The sequence below is a fragment of the Chelonia mydas genome, chromosome 14 (genome assembly GCF_015237465.2).
Source record: "Chelonia mydas isolate rCheMyd1 chromosome 14, rCheMyd1.pri.v2, whole genome shotgun sequence".
Taxonomy (NCBI): Eukaryota; Metazoa; Chordata; order Testudines; family Cheloniidae; genus Chelonia; species Chelonia mydas.
Genome location: NC_051254.2, coordinates 22,153,249 through 22,171,051, shown reverse-complemented (window position 1 = coordinate 22,171,051; position 17,803 = coordinate 22,153,249). Strand labels below are relative to the sequence as shown.

General features: G+C 56.9%; 1 protein-coding gene across 1 annotated transcript in view; it reads left to right on the top strand.

Moving 5' to 3' along the window:
* The window catches only part of USP43 (ubiquitin specific peptidase 43), a 185,047-nt gene that overhangs the window by 103,223 nt on the left and 64,021 nt on the right, over window positions 1-17,803 (top strand). Inside the window, exon 4 of the mRNA XM_037914655.2 lies at window positions 5,367-5,459. Coding sequence (XP_037770583.1) covers window positions 5,367-5,459 — 93 coding nt within the window. The remainder of the gene's footprint in view (window positions 1-5,366; window positions 5,460-17,803) is intronic.

Below are 17,803 nucleotides of genomic sequence, written 5' to 3'. Positions count from 1 at the left end.
ATGAGGTAGCGTGTGTTCCCCTCTGTGGCCGGCCAGCTCTGCCGTCTTCTGAGGAGGCTGGTCCAGTGACTGGGACACAAGCCTGGGACTCGGGGTAACAGGCTTCCTGGGTAGCCTTGGGCAGTCACTTTGCCTCTTTCTGCCTCAGTTCCCCACCTGTGCGCTGGGCGCATGGCACGGCACAGCCTTGCCCCCGGGGGGCTGTGGGGATGAGCACAGGGAAGGCTGAGGTGCTCAGTGATGGGACCAGGTAGACGGGCAGACTGGCAGTCCGGGTCCCTGGTCAGGTTTGGGAACGGCGGGGCGATGCCAGGGGTCATTCAGCAGGGAGATGTCTGGCTACGGGGAAGCAGCCTCTTTGCTACTGCTTCTTCCTTGCGTCAGTCCCGGCAGATGGGCCTGCTCCCCCCGCCGTGCTCTGTTCAGCGCCATCGCCCACATGCTAACGGGTCTTCTTGGGTCGGCCTCTCCGTCCTTTGCCCAGGGCTGCGCGTTACACGAGCGACCCTTCGGAGCTGGCGTGCCCTCGCTGTCCTCTACGGGTGTTACTTGGAGCGTGTCTCTCATGTACACGTTCCTCACGGGGTCCTTCTCAACCTTCCCTGTTGTTCCATTCTGGGGAATGGGTCATTTGCTCACCTGGTTACTTTGTTCGCAACGCTCAGTGGCACACACTACACCTGGCCAGACCCCCGCTGTGTCGACCTTCCCTTTTCACCTTCCTGGCATCTTCCAGACTGCACCACTTCTCTCTCTCCAGCTGAGCCACACAGCCCCTTTGCTTGGGGCGTTTAATTAGACTGGGAGACATGCTGGAGTAGACAGGGTAGGGGGCCAAGTGTCTGGGTTAGATGAACACAGCTCTGTCCCTCTCTGGTGTGGGGATCCAGACGTGTCCTGGCAAACCACCGTACACTCCCTGGTACACACTGCACTGGGGAGAGCGCTTGTTCGGACAGATGGCCGCATGGCACCGTGATGCCTCCACGCCCAAACGGCAGCATGGCAGAGTTAGCCAATCGGCAGGGCCTTCCCCATCAGACTTTTTCGGGCATGTCCAGTGTGGGTCTCAGATCTTCAGCAGGTGTGTGCACTGCAGGGTAACACATGAAGGCTGCAGTTCATGCAGAAGCCAACATCTGCACCTCGTTGCCTGCACGTCTGTCTGGAAATGCTCCACTGAGTATTAAGGGGAAATCGCATCTGCCTTGGTTTTTGGATTGAACATCTGCGCATGGCTACCTCCAGCTAATCCCTGTGCAATGAACTGGCTCTCGGTGCACAGAAATCATCTGGATACAAGGAAGATCCACAAGTGGCATGTGATGGTCAGGTCTTGGCCTGTTCTCTCCTCCGTATGGCTTAACCCCGTCTCCAAGCACATACCAGAGCGCATGCAGATCTATTCAGCTGTGACACTTTGGAGAGAGACGTCTCTTTGATGCGAGGCTGCGTTTTAACCTTGGGAAAGGCTGAGGTTGAAGCCAGGTTAAATAAATAAAAAATGGAGAAAAGCAAAGCTCTGGAAGCTTGAAGACCTGCAGATGTGACGTTCCCACAGCTCTCCTGCAAAATGTCTTGCGTGAGAAGCAACACACACCAAGCTCAGCCAGCCCAGGCCATCCCACACCGAGCCTCTCCGCCCCTCCCCAACTATGCTGTGTGCCTTTCTGGCGTGGTCCTGCCTGGCACCAGGAACCACACCTCGCAGATGGCCAGAATAACTGTATCAAGCCTGTCTGCAGTGTGTGGCCCGTTCCCCAGCTCCAGCCCTGCAGCGCCGGCCTGTACAGAGATCTCCAGGCTCTGTGGCAGTGATACACCTCTTACAGGATGGGAGACGTGTATATCCGGAGAGCCTGTGTAGTGTTAATGAGCAGCTGGCGGAGATGAGCCATTGGTGTGAACCGGTGGGGTCACTCTGATGTTTCCACTGTGTGTTGCATGGATCGGGTGCAGACGGGTGGCGGGGCCTCTCTTCTGTTCGCAGCTGTGGAGGGAGCCGGCTGGTGCCTGGCCCAGCTTTGGCTCCAGATAAATAACCAGCGAGCATCACCTGATGGAACGGAGTAGCCAGCTGGTGCCACTCCACAGGTGGTTTGCTAACGACAGATGAATGGAGCAGCCAAGTGCAGAGGACACTGAGGGGAGCCCCTGAGATGGCTGACTGGAGAGCGGAGCCTGGGGGAATGGGGGAGCCGGGGCACCTGTAATGCGGGGCTGCTGCTGCACAACAATGAAGTGCCTCCGCAAAGAGGTACAGGGACAGACAGCACGCTCCGGGCCTGCAGCATTTCTGTCCCGAGGCAGAGCTATCCCCGATCCCCTCTCCAGCTCCCTCCCCGCCGCAAACAGCAAGAGGAACGTGGTAAAGGGCACAAAGCAGGCTGGCTGGAAACGGCGAATCCAAGCGGTGATCGGCAGCGAGCATCTTCACACCGGGACCCCGAGCCGAACACACACGAGCGCAGAGGAGAGAAGCAGTCACAGCGAGGGGAGATCGCTCAGCCTCGGATCACTGCCCTTCGTGCGGAACGCTCCGTCGTCGGTGGCGATCAAACGGAAAAGCGAAGCACGGCTGGGCGGGTTTCACTGCAGCAAATTCCAGAAAAGGAGGGTGGGGACCATCTGGCTGAAATTCTCTGCAGCCGGCTTCCAGTCTGGGGCTGCCAAAGAAGCAGATGGGGAAGCCGGCTGGAGTGCAGATTTACCAGGCAGGTAACTGTAGGCTTAGACTGAGGCACGTAAACATGAAGAGCCACTCTACCTTCAGTATAAACCCACTGCCATACAGCCTCAGGCGTACTGTATGCACACAGGTACACGGATGCACGCACACACACGCCCCTCTCCTTCCCTGCACAACACCTGAATGCGTAGGCCATCTCACACACCACACACACATTCACCCACACCCAGTGTTACCATTCCATCTCCTGGGCCCATTCACCAGTGGGTTATTGTTGCATTGATTCTGTGCCAGGGCAATCTGTGGGTGTATAGGGAGTTTGATGCCTTTCTGGGCCTCCTTGTGAGCTCAGGGCCCTACATTCTGCATTTCTACATGGCCCCATCACTTCCCAGTTCCATGGGCTCCTCCCACTGAGCTCAGGATGCCACCCCCGCAGAGGTGAAGGCTGAGCCCTGCCTCTCAGACAGGATAGGCATGGCCCCCACCAGCTCCTGAGTGGCATGTGCTCCAGCTGGCCACTCATTAAAACATCCCTTGGGTGTTGGATGGGCTGCACAGAGGGGAAGGGAGGGCAGCTGAGTAGGGGGCACCTGAGTCTCTTGGGGAGACGTGGGAGGCAGTTTGGGATTGTAGATTAAACACATCAGGTGGTACTTTGGCTAAAATGATCAGTAATGAATAGCTAACACATGTGGTGTGTCATTAGGTTTCAGAGTTAACAGTCATTTGGGATGAATGGGCAGTTTTTACCTCTTTAGCCTATGGTATCAGGCTGTCTGCAGACTCAGGAGCACAGTGCCTCACTGGTGACATTTTGAAGTATTTTTCTCAACCATGAGGGTCAGAAAGATTTTTTAAATATGAAAACTTAAGATTCGGGAACCTGGGGGGGCGGGGTTGGGGAGGATCCTGCTGCGAATTCTGCAGCCCTGGCTTCCCAGAATCCCTGGGGCTTGACCCTCATCTGATTTGTAACGAACATTCATAAAAATGACAGCTGTGTTGAGGAATGTAAGGTTGGAATAGCAGGGGGCTGCAGGTCAGGAGTGAGGAGCATCAGAAGAGCGTGTGCCTGTCTCAGGACTGGAATAGCAGAGGGCTGTAGCCCCGACTGGGGTGGCTCAGCACAGCTGCATTTGGGGAGTGCAGGACAGGAGATGCAGGGGTGCTGAAGTCCTCCTTGGGGTGTTCTAGCAAAGCTGCATAGGGAAGCTACAGCCGACGGGCTACTCACACGAGACAGGGCAGGGCTCTGTCACACAAGTTCACATACGTGGCCCATGGAAGGAAAGCCAACGATGGTTTGATGTTATTGGCTGGGATTTCCTGGAGTCCCTTAGAGCAACGTGTCAGGGAGCCGGTGATGACCCCTGGCACTGGCGGCCAGATGTTGCCGCTGTCGGTTCTCAGGGGCTGCGGAGTGTGGAGCTCCGGGGCGACGCTGATGAGAAATAATCTAACTCCTCCCTGCTGGGGAGAGAAGCGAAAGGAGCTGGATCTCCCTCTGCCCCCTTGTTGTATTGTGGACCTGGAGGCTTCCTCTGGAGGCCCTAGACAGGTTTCAGAGGAGCAGCCGTGTTAGTCTGTATTCGCAAAAAGAAAAGGAGGACTTGTGGCACCTTAGAGACTAACAAATGTATTTGAGCATAAGCTTTCGTGAGCTACACTGAATGCATCCGATGCAGTGAGCTATAGCTCACGAAAGCTTATGCTCAAATAAATTGGTTAGTTTCTAAGGTGCCACAAGTCCTCCTGTTCTTTCTGGAGGCTCTGTTCACTTGAGCCAATTGGCCAGCATAAGCTCTGAAGGCTCCCACGCGATCGTCGCTCGGGCTGATTTCTGACGCTGCTTCTGCTGTTCCCAACCTACCAGTCAAGCGAATGCTGCTGACCCTCTAATGCTGTATGGTTCCTTTCAGGGTAGGAGCCATGAACCCCACCATGGGGAGGACTCTGCCTTTGGTAGCTTTCCTTCAGCCCCATGGCCTAATACTCTGCCCTCTGCCATCTAGAGTCTGCTGAGTGTCCCCGGTGACCGGTCTGGCATCCTGCTGGTGTAGATAGTGGCCCGCCTCATGAGATCTGAGTCAGGCTGCAAGAGGCATGACAGAAAGCCCAGCGCCTTGGATTTGTTTGTACCTGTGGCCATCTCAAGCCAGCTAGGCTTTTTGCGGCCTCCTCCCCGGTGTCAGGCAGGGAGACAGCACCAGGATTTGGGAAGAGAGGGTTAGAAAAGTGGCAGAGATTAAAGGAAACCAGCCCGTTGCGTGGCAGGGCTCTGTGTCCAGGCCTCAGTGTGGCTGGGGCCTAGTATGGTTGCTAATGGGAGCAGGAGGGGAGAGAGATATTACAAACCAGGGGATGAAACTGACCAAAGTCGGGAGTGGGCTGGTTATCAGGAGAAACTTCCTCTTGGTCAGATCCACAGATGTGGAAGGGGTGGAAGCCCAATTGCCTAGATGGTTTCAGTGCAGACTGCGCTGGAGAACACAGTGTGCACCATGATAGTCCTGCACTGGAAGGTGAATCACAGCCGGGAATCACAGAACCAGAGCTGTGCCCTCACCCGGGCAGAGGGATGCTGCCCCTGGTTGCTTTTTGCCCTGGGTGGGGTGCACCCTGGGTCAGATCTGCCCATGTTTAATTTGACTGTGGTTTCTTGTTTCATTTTTAGGTCCTCCTTGACCTGCCCGCACTGTCTGAAGCAGAGCAACACCTTTGACCCCTTCCTGTGTGTCTCGTTACCCATCCCCCTGCGCCAGACCAGGTACGTGAGCCTCTGCTCTGAGCTTGCACCTGGATTGGCCCCTGGGAAACATCTTCCATCCCCACGCCATCCCTCTCTTCCCCGCCCTGTCTCCTGTTTCCCGGCAGGGGGCCCTGCTAGCCTGTGAGCCAGCGCAGTGTGCGGTGGGAGCCATGTGCTGCTTGCCTGTCCCTGTCCCTGGCGGGGGGCCCTGCTGCAGAAGGCATAGGTGCTGGAACTAGGGGTGCCGGGAGTGCTGCTGCACCCCTTGGTTTGAAGTGGTTTCCATTATAAACAGGGTTTACAGTTGGGTTCAATGGCTCTCAACTCCCCCACTATACAAATTATTCCAGTGCCCCTGGCCGAAGGTGGGGCTGCTCGCTGTGGGGGAAGGGGGCTAGTATGGATGGGGTGTCAGGGGTCTGTCTCCGGGTTCCAATCACAGTGAGCTGGGCGGGTCCCATCGCAGTTGCTATTGGTCAGTCCACAGCCCAGACGCACCACGCTACTTGTCAGTCTGGTGACCTAGGACTGGCAGAATGGGACAGCAGGGCCGGTGGAGGTTGAGCAGAGCTGTGTGTGTGGGGAGCCCGGGGCTGGGATATCAAGTGGCTGCGTGTCGGTGTGGGAGGATCCCAGCGCTGGGATACCAAGGGCCTGCGGGTCAGGTCGGGAGTGAGGGGCACCGGTACAGCTGTGTGCGTGAGCCCAGGGCTGGCATAGCAGGGGGCTGCAGGTCGGGAGTGAGGGGCACCAGTACAGCTGTGTGCGTGAGCCCAGGGCTGGGATACCAAGGGCCTGCGGGTCAGGTCGGAAGTGAGGGGCACCGGTACAGCTGTATGCGTGAGCCCAGGGCTGGCATAGCAGGGGGCTGCAGGTCGGGAGCGAGGGGCATCAGTACAGCTGTGTGCGTGAGCCCAGGGCTGCGATACCAAGGGCCTGCGGGTCAGGTCAGAAGTGAGGGGCACCGGTACAGCCGTGTGCATGAGCCCAGGGCTGGGCTAGCAGGGGGCTGCAGGTCGGGAATGAGGGGCACTGGCAGAGCTGTCGGGGGAGAGCTCAGGACCGGGAGATTGGAGGATGATGGCTGACATGCGCTGGCAAAGCTGCAGGGCAGACTGGCGGGTCCTTGGCTGGAGCTTGGCTTTCAATCAGGACTGAGGTGCATCGGCTGTGGTTGGGCCAGGGAAACACTTGCAAAGCTGCCCTCCCTTCACTGCCCTGCACTCCCGTTCTGTCACCCGAAGGGGACATGGCAACAGCTGCGCTCGCCCCAGGCCCCAGCAGGGGGGTGGGACTTCCGACTGTAGGTGTTCGCCCATAAAACACTCCGATACCAAAAGAAAAAGTACTTGGTGTTTATCCAGTGAACACCAGAAATGGCTACTTGTAGTTACAGGCAGCAGGTGGTGCATTCTGCCGGGGAGATTCCTGAAGCACACGAACTGGCTGCACATTAATGGAGCTGCGCAGACCCTGCTGGTGCGCTCTAAAGGTTGCCTAGTGCGCTTTAACCCAGAGCCATTTGAAGCAGTCCTACATTAATGTGCACCAGGGAACGTTACCAAGAGACACTCAGTACAGCACATACAAAGGAAAGCCCCCCTGCCATTTTTGGACAGCTGCATAAAACTCAAAATTTGCTAAAAAATACCCCCCCCATGAAATTAATAAACCCTTAAAACCAAACGCCCTCCATGGGGGGCAGAGGCAGCTCTGCAGTCGCCATTCTGCCCCCTGCATTAGCCAGCACTGGGCTCTGCAACCTCTAATAGAGAGGTTCTGTTACGGGAGGTCAGCCCATTATTCTCACAGGGCAGCTTTCGTTCCAGCTCCTTCATCTGTATTTCTAGAAACTCAGCTGCTCTTTCTCCGGCTTGGGCAACACCAAGCAAGGAGTAGCCACCAGGGTGTTTGAAAAGGTGCAAACCTGCCAAGGAAGGAAGGAAAGAAAATGAGACTTTTTATTGAGATTGGTGAGAGCAAAACAACCGTTTTCTTACCCGTCAAATCCTCCTTTGCATTCTGAACTAGCAGCCGGTTCCTACAGATTGGCTGCCCCCACGCTGGCTCATTAGGACACAGATCACCGGCTCCTGTGATATCATTTCTCAGACCCGAGGTCTTACAGACGAGAGCTGAGGCCGTCCACCTGACAGGATTTACTCTTCCAAAGAGCTGTTTTCACACTTTGCAATCAATAATAGATGCTGTCGCGAACAGCAGCGTCAGCTCTGAACTGAGAGACGTGTCTGGTAACAATTCCCGCAGCAGGAAGTGTGTTTGGCAAGCGTTTGCGCTGAACGTGCCTCCCGGTCTCGTTGGAGCTGCGACGTTAACGTGCAATTAGTCGCAAAAACCGACAGCGGGAGGAAACACTTGTCCCTGTGTGTCTGGGAGCCCGCCCTGCTGGCAGGTTCTGTTCTCTCTCTGGTTGCACAACACCCGCACAACAGGGCTCCCTCTGAGTGCCAGCAGAGCCTGGGGCTAGTGCGGTACACTCCAGGGGGACAGTACTGCCCTGCACCCACAAACCTGCCCTCCAGCCCTGCCTGAGGGACCTTTACAGGGTGCTGGGGGAAGAGGCAGAAGGAGAATCAGGCAGCTGAGCGTAAGCTCGGAGCAAGGGGCAGCGTGGAGTCGTAATGTGGTCCTTGGTTCCCCTCTTGCTCCCGGGGCAGTCACCTCGTACCAGGCGCAGACGATACTTTCCCCTCCGCACTGGGTCTGCTGCGCTGGCCAGTGTGTGTGCCTGTGGGGGGGGGTGTGCGTGAGCACATTGTGCAGTCAAGTCTCCACCCAGCTGTGGGGGGAGGAGGGGCGGAGTAGCGGCTACCTTTACACGGCGGAGAAGGGGCCACAGACGCTTTCCTACCAGCCTGTGCGGCTGCGGAGCCAAGGTCTTGGCTGGCTCCCAGGTGCCCGGCCCCACCTCTGCAGAGAAGCCTGGAGGCGGTGGTTCAGGTCTGTCCCAGTCTAACCCCTCAGCAGCGCCATGCGGGACAGGTACAGCAGCTGGAGGGCGCTGCCCGGAGACTTAGCAGCTGTCTGGGGTTATTTGTCCCGTCCCTCCCCGGGTAAGAGCAGCCTGTGAGGTCCCGTCATAAGGCAGAAGGGGCTGTTAGATCCTGGCCTGACCCCCTGCAGAGCACACGCCACAGGATTTCACCGTTACCTCTGCAGGTAGCCCAGTCGCTTGCCTCGGGCCAGCGCGTCTCTTCCAGAACAGCAGCCAGCCTTCCTGTGGAGACCGCAAGAGACGGGAGAATCCACCTCTTCCCTCAGCACTGGGGTCCGGTGGGAAATCACCCCACTCTGCTCAGAATGGTTTCTGATGAGATTAGGAGCTTTGCCTCCCCCTGGTGGCTCCAAGTCATGAGTCAGCCCCCCAAAAATCATGAGAGAGGCTTCAAAAGCTTGTGTGTGTAACCAGGAATACATCTGAGGGTTGTTTGTGTGACTGGCTGGCTTTGGAGCCGTGAGGTCGCACCCAGGCCAAGTTTCAGCTTTTCTCCAAAGGCTAAGGACTAAAAAAAAAATTTAAATCCAAGCTGAGATTCTCCTCTCTCCCCAGGACTCCAGGAGCTGGGGCTTTAAGAAAATCCCTGTTAGTGAGAGAATTGGCAACACGGCATCACAGGAAAATTGCAACAAATAACATTTTAAAACCTCTCTAAGAAAGATTTAAAATAGGGACTAAGGGTACCGTTTTAATGTCTGCTACCACAGGCCCTCCCAGCCTTAGAAAGAAGGATTGCAGGGCCCTGAAACACAAACAAGGTCCCGTCTGCAGCAACCCAAAGCTCCCATTGCTTGCGCTGTGGATCCCTGGGACAGCATTTATTAACAGAACTGGTATCACAGCCGCATCTGGAGGCTTCAAACAAGATCAGAACCTCGTGCTGGGCACTGTGCAGACCCAGAGCGAGGCAGTGTGTGTGCTCCAGAGAGCTCTGATAAGACACAGAGAGGCTGAGAGGGGAAAATGAGGCACAGAGACTTGTTTGAAGTCACACAGTAGGTCACTGGCAGAACCATGTCTCCTGAGTCCTGGCCCGTTAGTTCACCCTGCCTCTTAAACTGGAACCTCTCCCCAGTCCGGACTGAGCACAGCCCACCCTGGGGCCTGGGAGGTTACGGGGAGGGGCGGGGAAATGTCTCTGCTGGGTTGATCCAAATTCTGCAGAAGGTGGTGGCTGTGTGAAGCTGCCCTGAGCTTAGGGGGTCAGGGGCAGTCCTGGCCCAGGTGGGTTAGTGGGCCCAGTCCCAGCACATGTGGGCAGTCCCAGTTGGCAAGGAACCTAGTGTGTGAATAATGCCAGCTGGGTCTTGCATGAGCTTACCAAAGGCAGGCGTAAATGCCAGTAGGGTTGTGAGTGTACAGCAGAGCTCTGTGTGTGTGTGTGCGCACGCATGCGCAGGCAGAGACGTGTGGGTGTGCAGTGGGTGTGCGTACGCAGGCAGCAGGGCTGTGTGTGCGCGCGCGCAGGATGGGGGATGAAGTGCGGAAAGTGCTTGTAATGTTCGCGGACTCATCCCAACCTTGCTGCCACCAGCGGCTTAAACCGGCTGTTTCTGGGGAGGGAGTCGGTCAGCTCCTCCTGCTGGGCACTGGGGCACGGCACTGCACAGGCTAAGCCCCTGGCTGCTTAGTCTGGGGTTCCTTTAAGACCCACAGTCGCCCAGTCTTTTACACACTTGTAACGAGGCTGGTTCTGGCGGGACCCAACTGAGAGTGCCAATTCAGGGCAACTTGCTTCAAGCAGGGCAGTTACAGCCCAAGGCTGGGGTTTCCGTGCACACCAAGGCAAACCAGACCAGCCAGACAGAGAAGACTTTGGTCTCACCCCACTGGCTAACCACAAGTCACACAAGCAATTCCCTGAGACACCCCAGTTTCCCAGTATCCCCACCAGTGCCACTCATTATGGGGACAAATGGTTATGAAAACCAATACCCCAGTAAAAGAAAAAAGGTTCTCTCGATCCCAAAGGACCAAGCGCCAGACCCAAGTCAATATACAAATCAGATCTTACCCACAAATCACGCTGTTGCCAATCCTTTAGAATCTAAATCTACAGGTTTATTCATAAAAGGAAAAGATACAGATGAGAGCTAGAATTGGTTAACTGGAATCAGTTACATACAGTAATGGCAAAGTTCTTGGTTCAGGCTTGCAGCAGGGATGGAATAAACTGCAGGTTCAAATCAAGTCTCTGGAGTACATCCGCAGCTGGGACGGGTCTTTCAGTCCTTGGTTCAAAGCTTCAGTGTAGCAAAGTCCCTCCAGAGGTAAGAAGCAGGATTGAAGACAAGATGGAGGAGCTGCAGCAGCTTTTTATATTCTCTTGCCGTGTGGTCTTTCTTTCTTGGTCCCAAAGACAAGCTGTCCATCACACGGTCTGGAAAAACCTCAGAGCTCTGTCCATAGGCATGTCCCTGCACACCTTGCTGAGTCACAAGGCATGTCTGCCTTCTCTCAGTGGGTCAGTTGTATAGCTGATGGTCCTTAAGGGGCCATCAAGCAGGCTAGGCAGAGCTGACACCAACTTGTCTGGGGTGTCACCCAGAAGCATAGCATAAGTTTGAATACAGACAGTATAGAGCCAATATTCATAACTTCAACTATAAAAATGATACACACATATAGACAGCATAATCATAACCAGCAAACCGTAACCTTGTCTTAGACACCTCATTTGACCCCCTTTATATAAGATTTGTGCCACTACAGGACCTTGGTTGCAACCATGTTCTATACGGTCCCAGTTCAAATCAATAACGTCACAGCACTGTTTGCTTGCTCTGGTACTGTTCCTTTGGGCAGTAACTCTCCCATGCTCTGCTGCACAGCTTGGCTTCTGCAAATTGATACTATCATTGTTTCGCTAGGGGCTTCACTGACAGATTTAAATACTTTATAAACCCCTGTGGTGGAATGTACAGGGCCCAGCCTCATCCCTCATTGCCCAGCAGCGTCGCTGTGCTAAGTGATTCATTTCCTTGGCTCACTAAATATTGCTCATTGGCTATGAGTCCTGAGGTTTGACATTTCAGAGGAGGGGTGGGGGAATCCCACCGGAGGGTCTGATCCAAAAGCTAAAAGGATTTGTTCCTGCGGACTACAACATCCCGTGTCTCTCTGTGCGTTCCGGGACGGGAACTCAGGGGCTGTCGCTGGCGACCTCTCAGCCCAGCACTGAACACAGGGAGGGGGAGTTCCCACCGTGCGGGGTGGTCTGAACACTTTGCCGATATAGATAGATGGATGGATGGGGAGAGTGTGTCCTGGGATAGACAGGTAGGTGGGGTGTAGGTAGATAAATAGATAGATCGGGAGGGGTGTGTGTGTTGGGATGGATAGAGGGGGAGGGAGTGTATCGTGATGGATAGATGGGGAGGGGGTGTGTTGGGATGGATAGATGTGGAGGGGGTGTATTGGGCTGCATAGATCTGGAGGGAGGTGTATTGGGCTGGATAGCTGGGGAGGGGGTGTATTGGCCTGGATAGAATGGGAGGGAGGTGTATTGGGATGGATAGATGGGGAGGGGGTGTTTTGGATTGGATAGAGGGGGATGGGGGTATTAGGATGGATAGATCTGGAGGGAGGTGTATCACGATGGATAGATGGGGAGGGGGTGTTTTGGGATAGATAGATCTGGAAGGAGGTGTATTGGGATGGATAGATGGGGAGGGGGTGTATTGGGCTGGATAACTAGCTAGATGTTTCTGGGGATAGATGGACAGGCAGACGGCTGTTTGTGTGGATAGATAGAGAGGTGAGACCGTGTTACAGAACTGAGACCATCTTTGTGCTCCCCTCTACCCTGCTCACCTAGCTCTATTCAGGGGATCAGCTTGGGTATCAAAATGGGCAGCCCCTGCTGCCTGGTGCACTCCCTGGTCACCACTGGCAACCCTGGGATACTGCCTGGCTTAAGGGATACGGGACCTGTCAGCTCTGGGGAGTGGGCTCCCCTGAGGACTCCCAGCCCCCCGCCATTCGGAGCAGGGAACTGAAAGGCTGCTCTCGGAGCAGGAGCAGAGCACAGGGGCATAGGCGGCCAGTGTCCCGGGACAGGCTTGGGAGGTCAGTGGGAGAAGGAGGATAGGCTAGTGGTTAGAGCGTTAGCCAGGGATTTGGGAGACCTGGGTGCAAATCTCTGCTCAGTAATAGACCTTCTTGTGTGTCCTGGAGCAAGTCACCTGCTCTCTTGGTGCCTCCTTTCCCCCAGCTGTACAATGGGGATAACAGGGCTGCAACGCTGTGGGGCGGGTGAAGACCGTGAGGTGCTCTCGGGCTTTGGTAGTGGGGGCCTGCAAGCTGGATGTGCACGCCTTGGATCGCACCGGGGACCCAGTGCAGCTGGCAGCTCATGGGCTCTGTGCGTTCCTGGTGCCTGCGTCTCTGCCAGCGAAGCCCCCCCTTGAGTTCGGCCCCTGGCAGCTGGCTGCGTTTTGACCAGTTTGGCGCTGAGCTTGTGGAGGGGGCGGGGACAACCAATGGAGACCGTGGCTGTATTGACAGAGAGCTGCCTGTCTGCCATGCTGAGCGCTGCCTCGAGTGTTATCTCCCGCCGCACAGCGAAGGCTCTGCCCACTGAGGGCTGTCCCGGGGGCTGGCACTGGTGCTGTCAGCCCCCGGACGATAAACCTGCTCATTCAGCTGAAAGGGTAAGGAACAATGCAGCGGCAGCACGGCGCAGACAGACAGCAGAGGGCACGGACGTGTCTCCCGGGGCAGAGCGGGAGGGGACGCTCTATTTCACTCTCGCCAGGCAAATGCCACGAGTGCCTCTGCATAGCCGTGCTATGGTGTGACGATGTGACGCAGCAGGGAGGGGGGAGTGTTGACCTGGGAATGTGCCCTGGGGATGGGAGACCTGAGAGCCTGTCACCTGAGCCAGGAGGGGGAGGTGACGCCTCTGCCCAGGAATGTGATCAGAGGCTGCAGAAGGGAGCCTGCTGGGGGGGTTTAGTTTTTTGTCCACCAACCACAGCCTCAGGTCGGAAGGGCACTGTTCATACAGTTGCTCCAGTACGATTAGGTCAAGCAGGTCCTCTTTAGCTTGGGCCCCAGCTGTCCACTTGCGGGCATACCCCTGCATTCGGTTGACCAGTTGTAGGTATGTGACCTCAGGCGTTTTACGCTGACTCCAGAACCTTCTCCGGTACATCTCGGGGGTCAGCCCAAACTCACGGAGCAGGGTCTGTTTGAACAGTTCGTAGTCCCCTGCCTCCGCCCCTGTCATTCGGCTGTACACCTCCACGGCTTTGGGGTCCAGTAAGGGGGTGAGAAACTGGAGCCTGTCTGCAGGGTCAACCCTGTGCATCTCACAGGCATTCCCAAAGGCCGTCAGGAAGCTATCTATGTTCTCCCCCTCCTTCCGCTGGGCCAGGAAGCACTTATCAAAGCTCCTTGCAGTCTTGGGTCCTCCCTCACTCACCGCAGCCGGGGCCCCACTGCTCCTCAGCCTGGCCAGCTCCAGTTCATGCTGTCTTTGTTTCTCCTTCTCCTGACGTTCCCTCTCCTTCTCCTTCTCCTCCTGCTCATGCTTACGTTGCCTCTCCTTCTCCTGACGTTCCCTCTCCTCCTCCTCCTGCTCATGCTTACGTTGCCTCTCCTTCTCCTGACGTTCCCGCTCCTTCTCCTCCTGCTCATGCTTACGTTGTTTTTCATGATCCTCCAGCTCCCTCATTTTCATCTCCCTCTCCCATTCCAGCCGCATCCACTCCAAGGATGGGGAACTCCGCTGGGAGGATCCCCTGCTGGCTACCGGGGTCAGGGTGCCCTCGGTATTCGCTGGGCTTCCCCCAATCCCTCCCCTAGGCATAGGTAGGAAGGGTCTCGGGATGTCCTCGACAGCAGTGTGACCCCTCCCAGCCCGGTCAGGCCCCAGGGCCCACGCTGCATCCACCGGCTTCCCTCAGGGACAGGGATCGGGTCATCCAAGTGATCCCTTTCCTCCAACTGGGCAATCAGCTGTTCCTTGGTAGACCTCCCAATGCGCAGCCCCCTCTGCCTGCACAGCTCCACCAGGTTGCTCTTAAGGCGTTTAGCGTACATCTCCCTGTTGGCCACTCGCAGGCAGGGCAGCTTTCTACGGTTTCCAAGAAAAACCCCTAGTGTGCCAGTCCTTCTTGAGGTCACCACCTCTTTGCCAGGGTCGAGCTGCAGACTCCTCCGCCCCTGGGACTGCTCGCTGCAATCCCCCCGGGGACCCTGTTACTGCAAAAGTCCTTCTCTCTGGTCACACACTCCCAGGGGTTAACCGCCCCCTGAAACCGTCTCTCTCTGAATCTTCAGCATGCCTGGTCCCTATCAATCCCCCTTCGTTTTACTGTTCCCCAGTCACTTACTGCAGGAAGCGCCGTTCACGGGGTGCAGCACATTCCACCGCTGCCACCAGTTGTCACGGAGTATGGGGGAGTCCAGGCCCTGCACCCCTCTTCCTGGGATTCACTGAGACTCTCAGTCAGCCAGTAAAACAGAAGGTTTATTCGACAACAGGAACACAGTCCAAAACAGAGGTTGTGGATACAACCAGGACCCCTCAGTCAAGTCCTTCAGGGGGAGCAGGGAGCTTAGACCCCAGCCCTGGGGTTCCCTGCATTCCTCCACCCAGCCCCAAACTGAAAACTAAACCCCCCCAGCAGGCTCCCTTCTGCAGCCTCTGTTCACATTCCTGGGCAGAGGAGTTACCTCCCCCTTCCCCTTATAGCTCAGGTTACAGGCTCTCAGGTCTCCCATCCCCAGGGCACATTCCCAGGTCAACACTCCCCCCTCCCTGCTGCGTCACATCCTTATGGTCAGCCTGCCCCGGCTAAATGAAATGTCAGTGCTGCAATTAGGGGATGCGCTGGAGAGAAGCAGCTCACCTGCCTGCGAGGCTGGGCTGCGCCCGGGGACTGGGAGAGCTGGGAAATGCATGAAAGGCAGGCTGGGAGAAGGTGTGTGGTAAGAGCCGGCGAGGGCTCTGAGTGTGACCTCCTCCTGGGCACTGAACCCGCTCCGTGCCTGGCACCAGCCTGCGGTGAAGAGCTGATCTGGCTTCTTCATTCCCTCGGGAGCGGGCCAAGCTGGGGGAGACATGGGGGTGCTTTGGCTGGCCGTCCCCGGGGTGGAGCTTGGCAGCTGAGGGCTCCTGCCTAGGGGGTTCTGGGCGAGTCCTGGTCTGGCTGGCTTTGGCCTCAGGCAGGGCCCGTATGTTGGTGCATGTGTTGTGAAGCATCAGGCTGGTGCTGTCCTGGCTCAGCCGCCAGAAGCTCGGGAGGTGTTAACAGAGCAGCTGCCATGAAAGGTCTGTCTTCACTATGGAGTTAGCCCGGGTGTTGCCCCTAAGCTCCCTCTGCCCACACACCACCGCCTCTCACTCCAGTGTAGAAATGCTTCCAACCCGGGCTAGCTGTCCCGGCTGGGGGTGGGTGGGATCCCACATGCTGCTTTCACTGGAGCTGGGAACCCCCTCCCCACTTTGCAGTGAGGACCCAGGGTAAATCCCTCAAATGCAGTTGCTGCCATTCCCCAGGGGGGCCAGGACAGGCAGGTTCTCCCACAATCCCCTGGGAAAGACGCAGAGAGCGGCTCCGCTCGCTGCAGCCCAACGGATCAGGGCACGTGCCCCCAGAAGTCCTAGCGACACACACGGGTGAGCGCGGTGCGGTCAGGGCACAGTAACTGGGGCAGGGCGTTGCAGTGGGGCTGCTCCTCACCTCCGGGCTGGGCCAACGCAGGGGCTCCCACCCGGTGCAGTGCAGACATCCCCCGGGGGAGCAGAGGAGGTGGGGCTGCCTGCATGGACTCCGAGTGCATTTCTCTCTTACTGACAGGCACTGCGCCGAGTGCCTTGCAGAGCAGGTCTAAGGTCGCGTTGTCTCACTCCCGAGGCTGCAGTGCAGCACGGCTGTGTGGGGAGGCACCGCGGAGAGCTGGGAAACGACACCAAGAGGTTCGGGGGCTGGGATTCTCCCGATGAGGGATGGCTGCCCCGGCCCGCAGCTCTTGCTGCGCTGAAGATCAGAGCCTGCTGGGAGCAGGTCGAGGGCAGACACTGACCCGGGGCGAGCAGTGCGTGAACAGAGCAGTGCCCTCGGCTGGCCTCTGTAGTTCACGCGTCTCTCTCTGCTGGGCGGCAGAGCAAAGGGAACAGCACCAAGAGCCATGGGGTAGGACTCCTACCCGTGTCAGCTCCTGGAGCGCTGAGGGGGCGTCCGGGCACCCACCTCCACATCTCCCTTAGCAAAGGACAGGGCCTGGGGCTTGGGCGGGGGAGGCAGAGGGTGAGGAGCTTGCCCGGGACAAGGGGCGGAAGGATCAGGTGACCTTTGGGGTTGGAGGTGACCCTGGGGCTGGGTAGCTGAGGGGTGAGCTTGGCGGGGGGGAGAGGTGAAGTTGGGTGTTGCAATGGGGCGCTCAGGAAGTGCAGGGTGTGGGGGAATTGGGGCTGGACAGTCTGGGGGTGCTGAGTTGGGGGAGGGGTAGGAGCGCAGGAGAGACAGTGTGTGACTGCATTGGCATTTCCCCTTTGAAAATTTGGGTTCAAACCCAGCTCAGCATCCCAGTGAAATGCGTCTTGCTGTCTCAGCCCAGCTCCAGGAGCCATTTGCCAGCCTCCCTAGGCCACGGGTCTCCCACCTAAGGACAGAGCCCTCACCCAGTGACAAGGCTTTTTCTAGCCACACGCAAAGGGAAATGCCCCACAGGCCGACGTCTCCTCCCAAGCTTCCTTCTCTGGAGCACCCACTGCCATGTGAATGCCCTGCACAGACCCCCACCAGGACCCGGCCCCTCACTCCGGGCAACAGTCACCCCCATGCAGAGGGGCCTCCGCAGCATGTCCACCCTGGCCTGAGGGGCTGTGGTGCAACACAACATTTTGAAAACCTGACCTGTGAGAAAGGTTAAAACAACGGGGCAAGTTTGGTCTGGAGAAAAGGAAACTGAGCGGGGACCTGAGACGAGTCTTCAAATATGCCAAGGGGGCTGTTCTGAAAAGAGCAGGGCCCCATTGTTCTCCGTGCCCGCTGACGGGAGGACAACCAGTAATGGGCTTAATCTGCAGCAAGGGAGAATTAGGTTACATATTAGGGAAAACTTTCTAACTCTAAGGGCAGTTAAGTTCTGGAACAGGCGCCCAAGGGAGGTTGTGGAATCCCACTCATTGGAGCTTTTCAAGAGCAGGTCGGACAAACCCCTGTCAGGGATGGCCTGGGGTTATTTGGCCCCGTCTCAGCACAGGGAGATGTGCGAGGTGACCTCCCAAGGTCCCTGCCAGCCCCACATTTCTGTGTTCTACCTTTGTTCTGGCTTTAACATGAAAGGGCCGGCGCTATCCCATGATGCTCTGTAGCTGTGGATGCAGCAG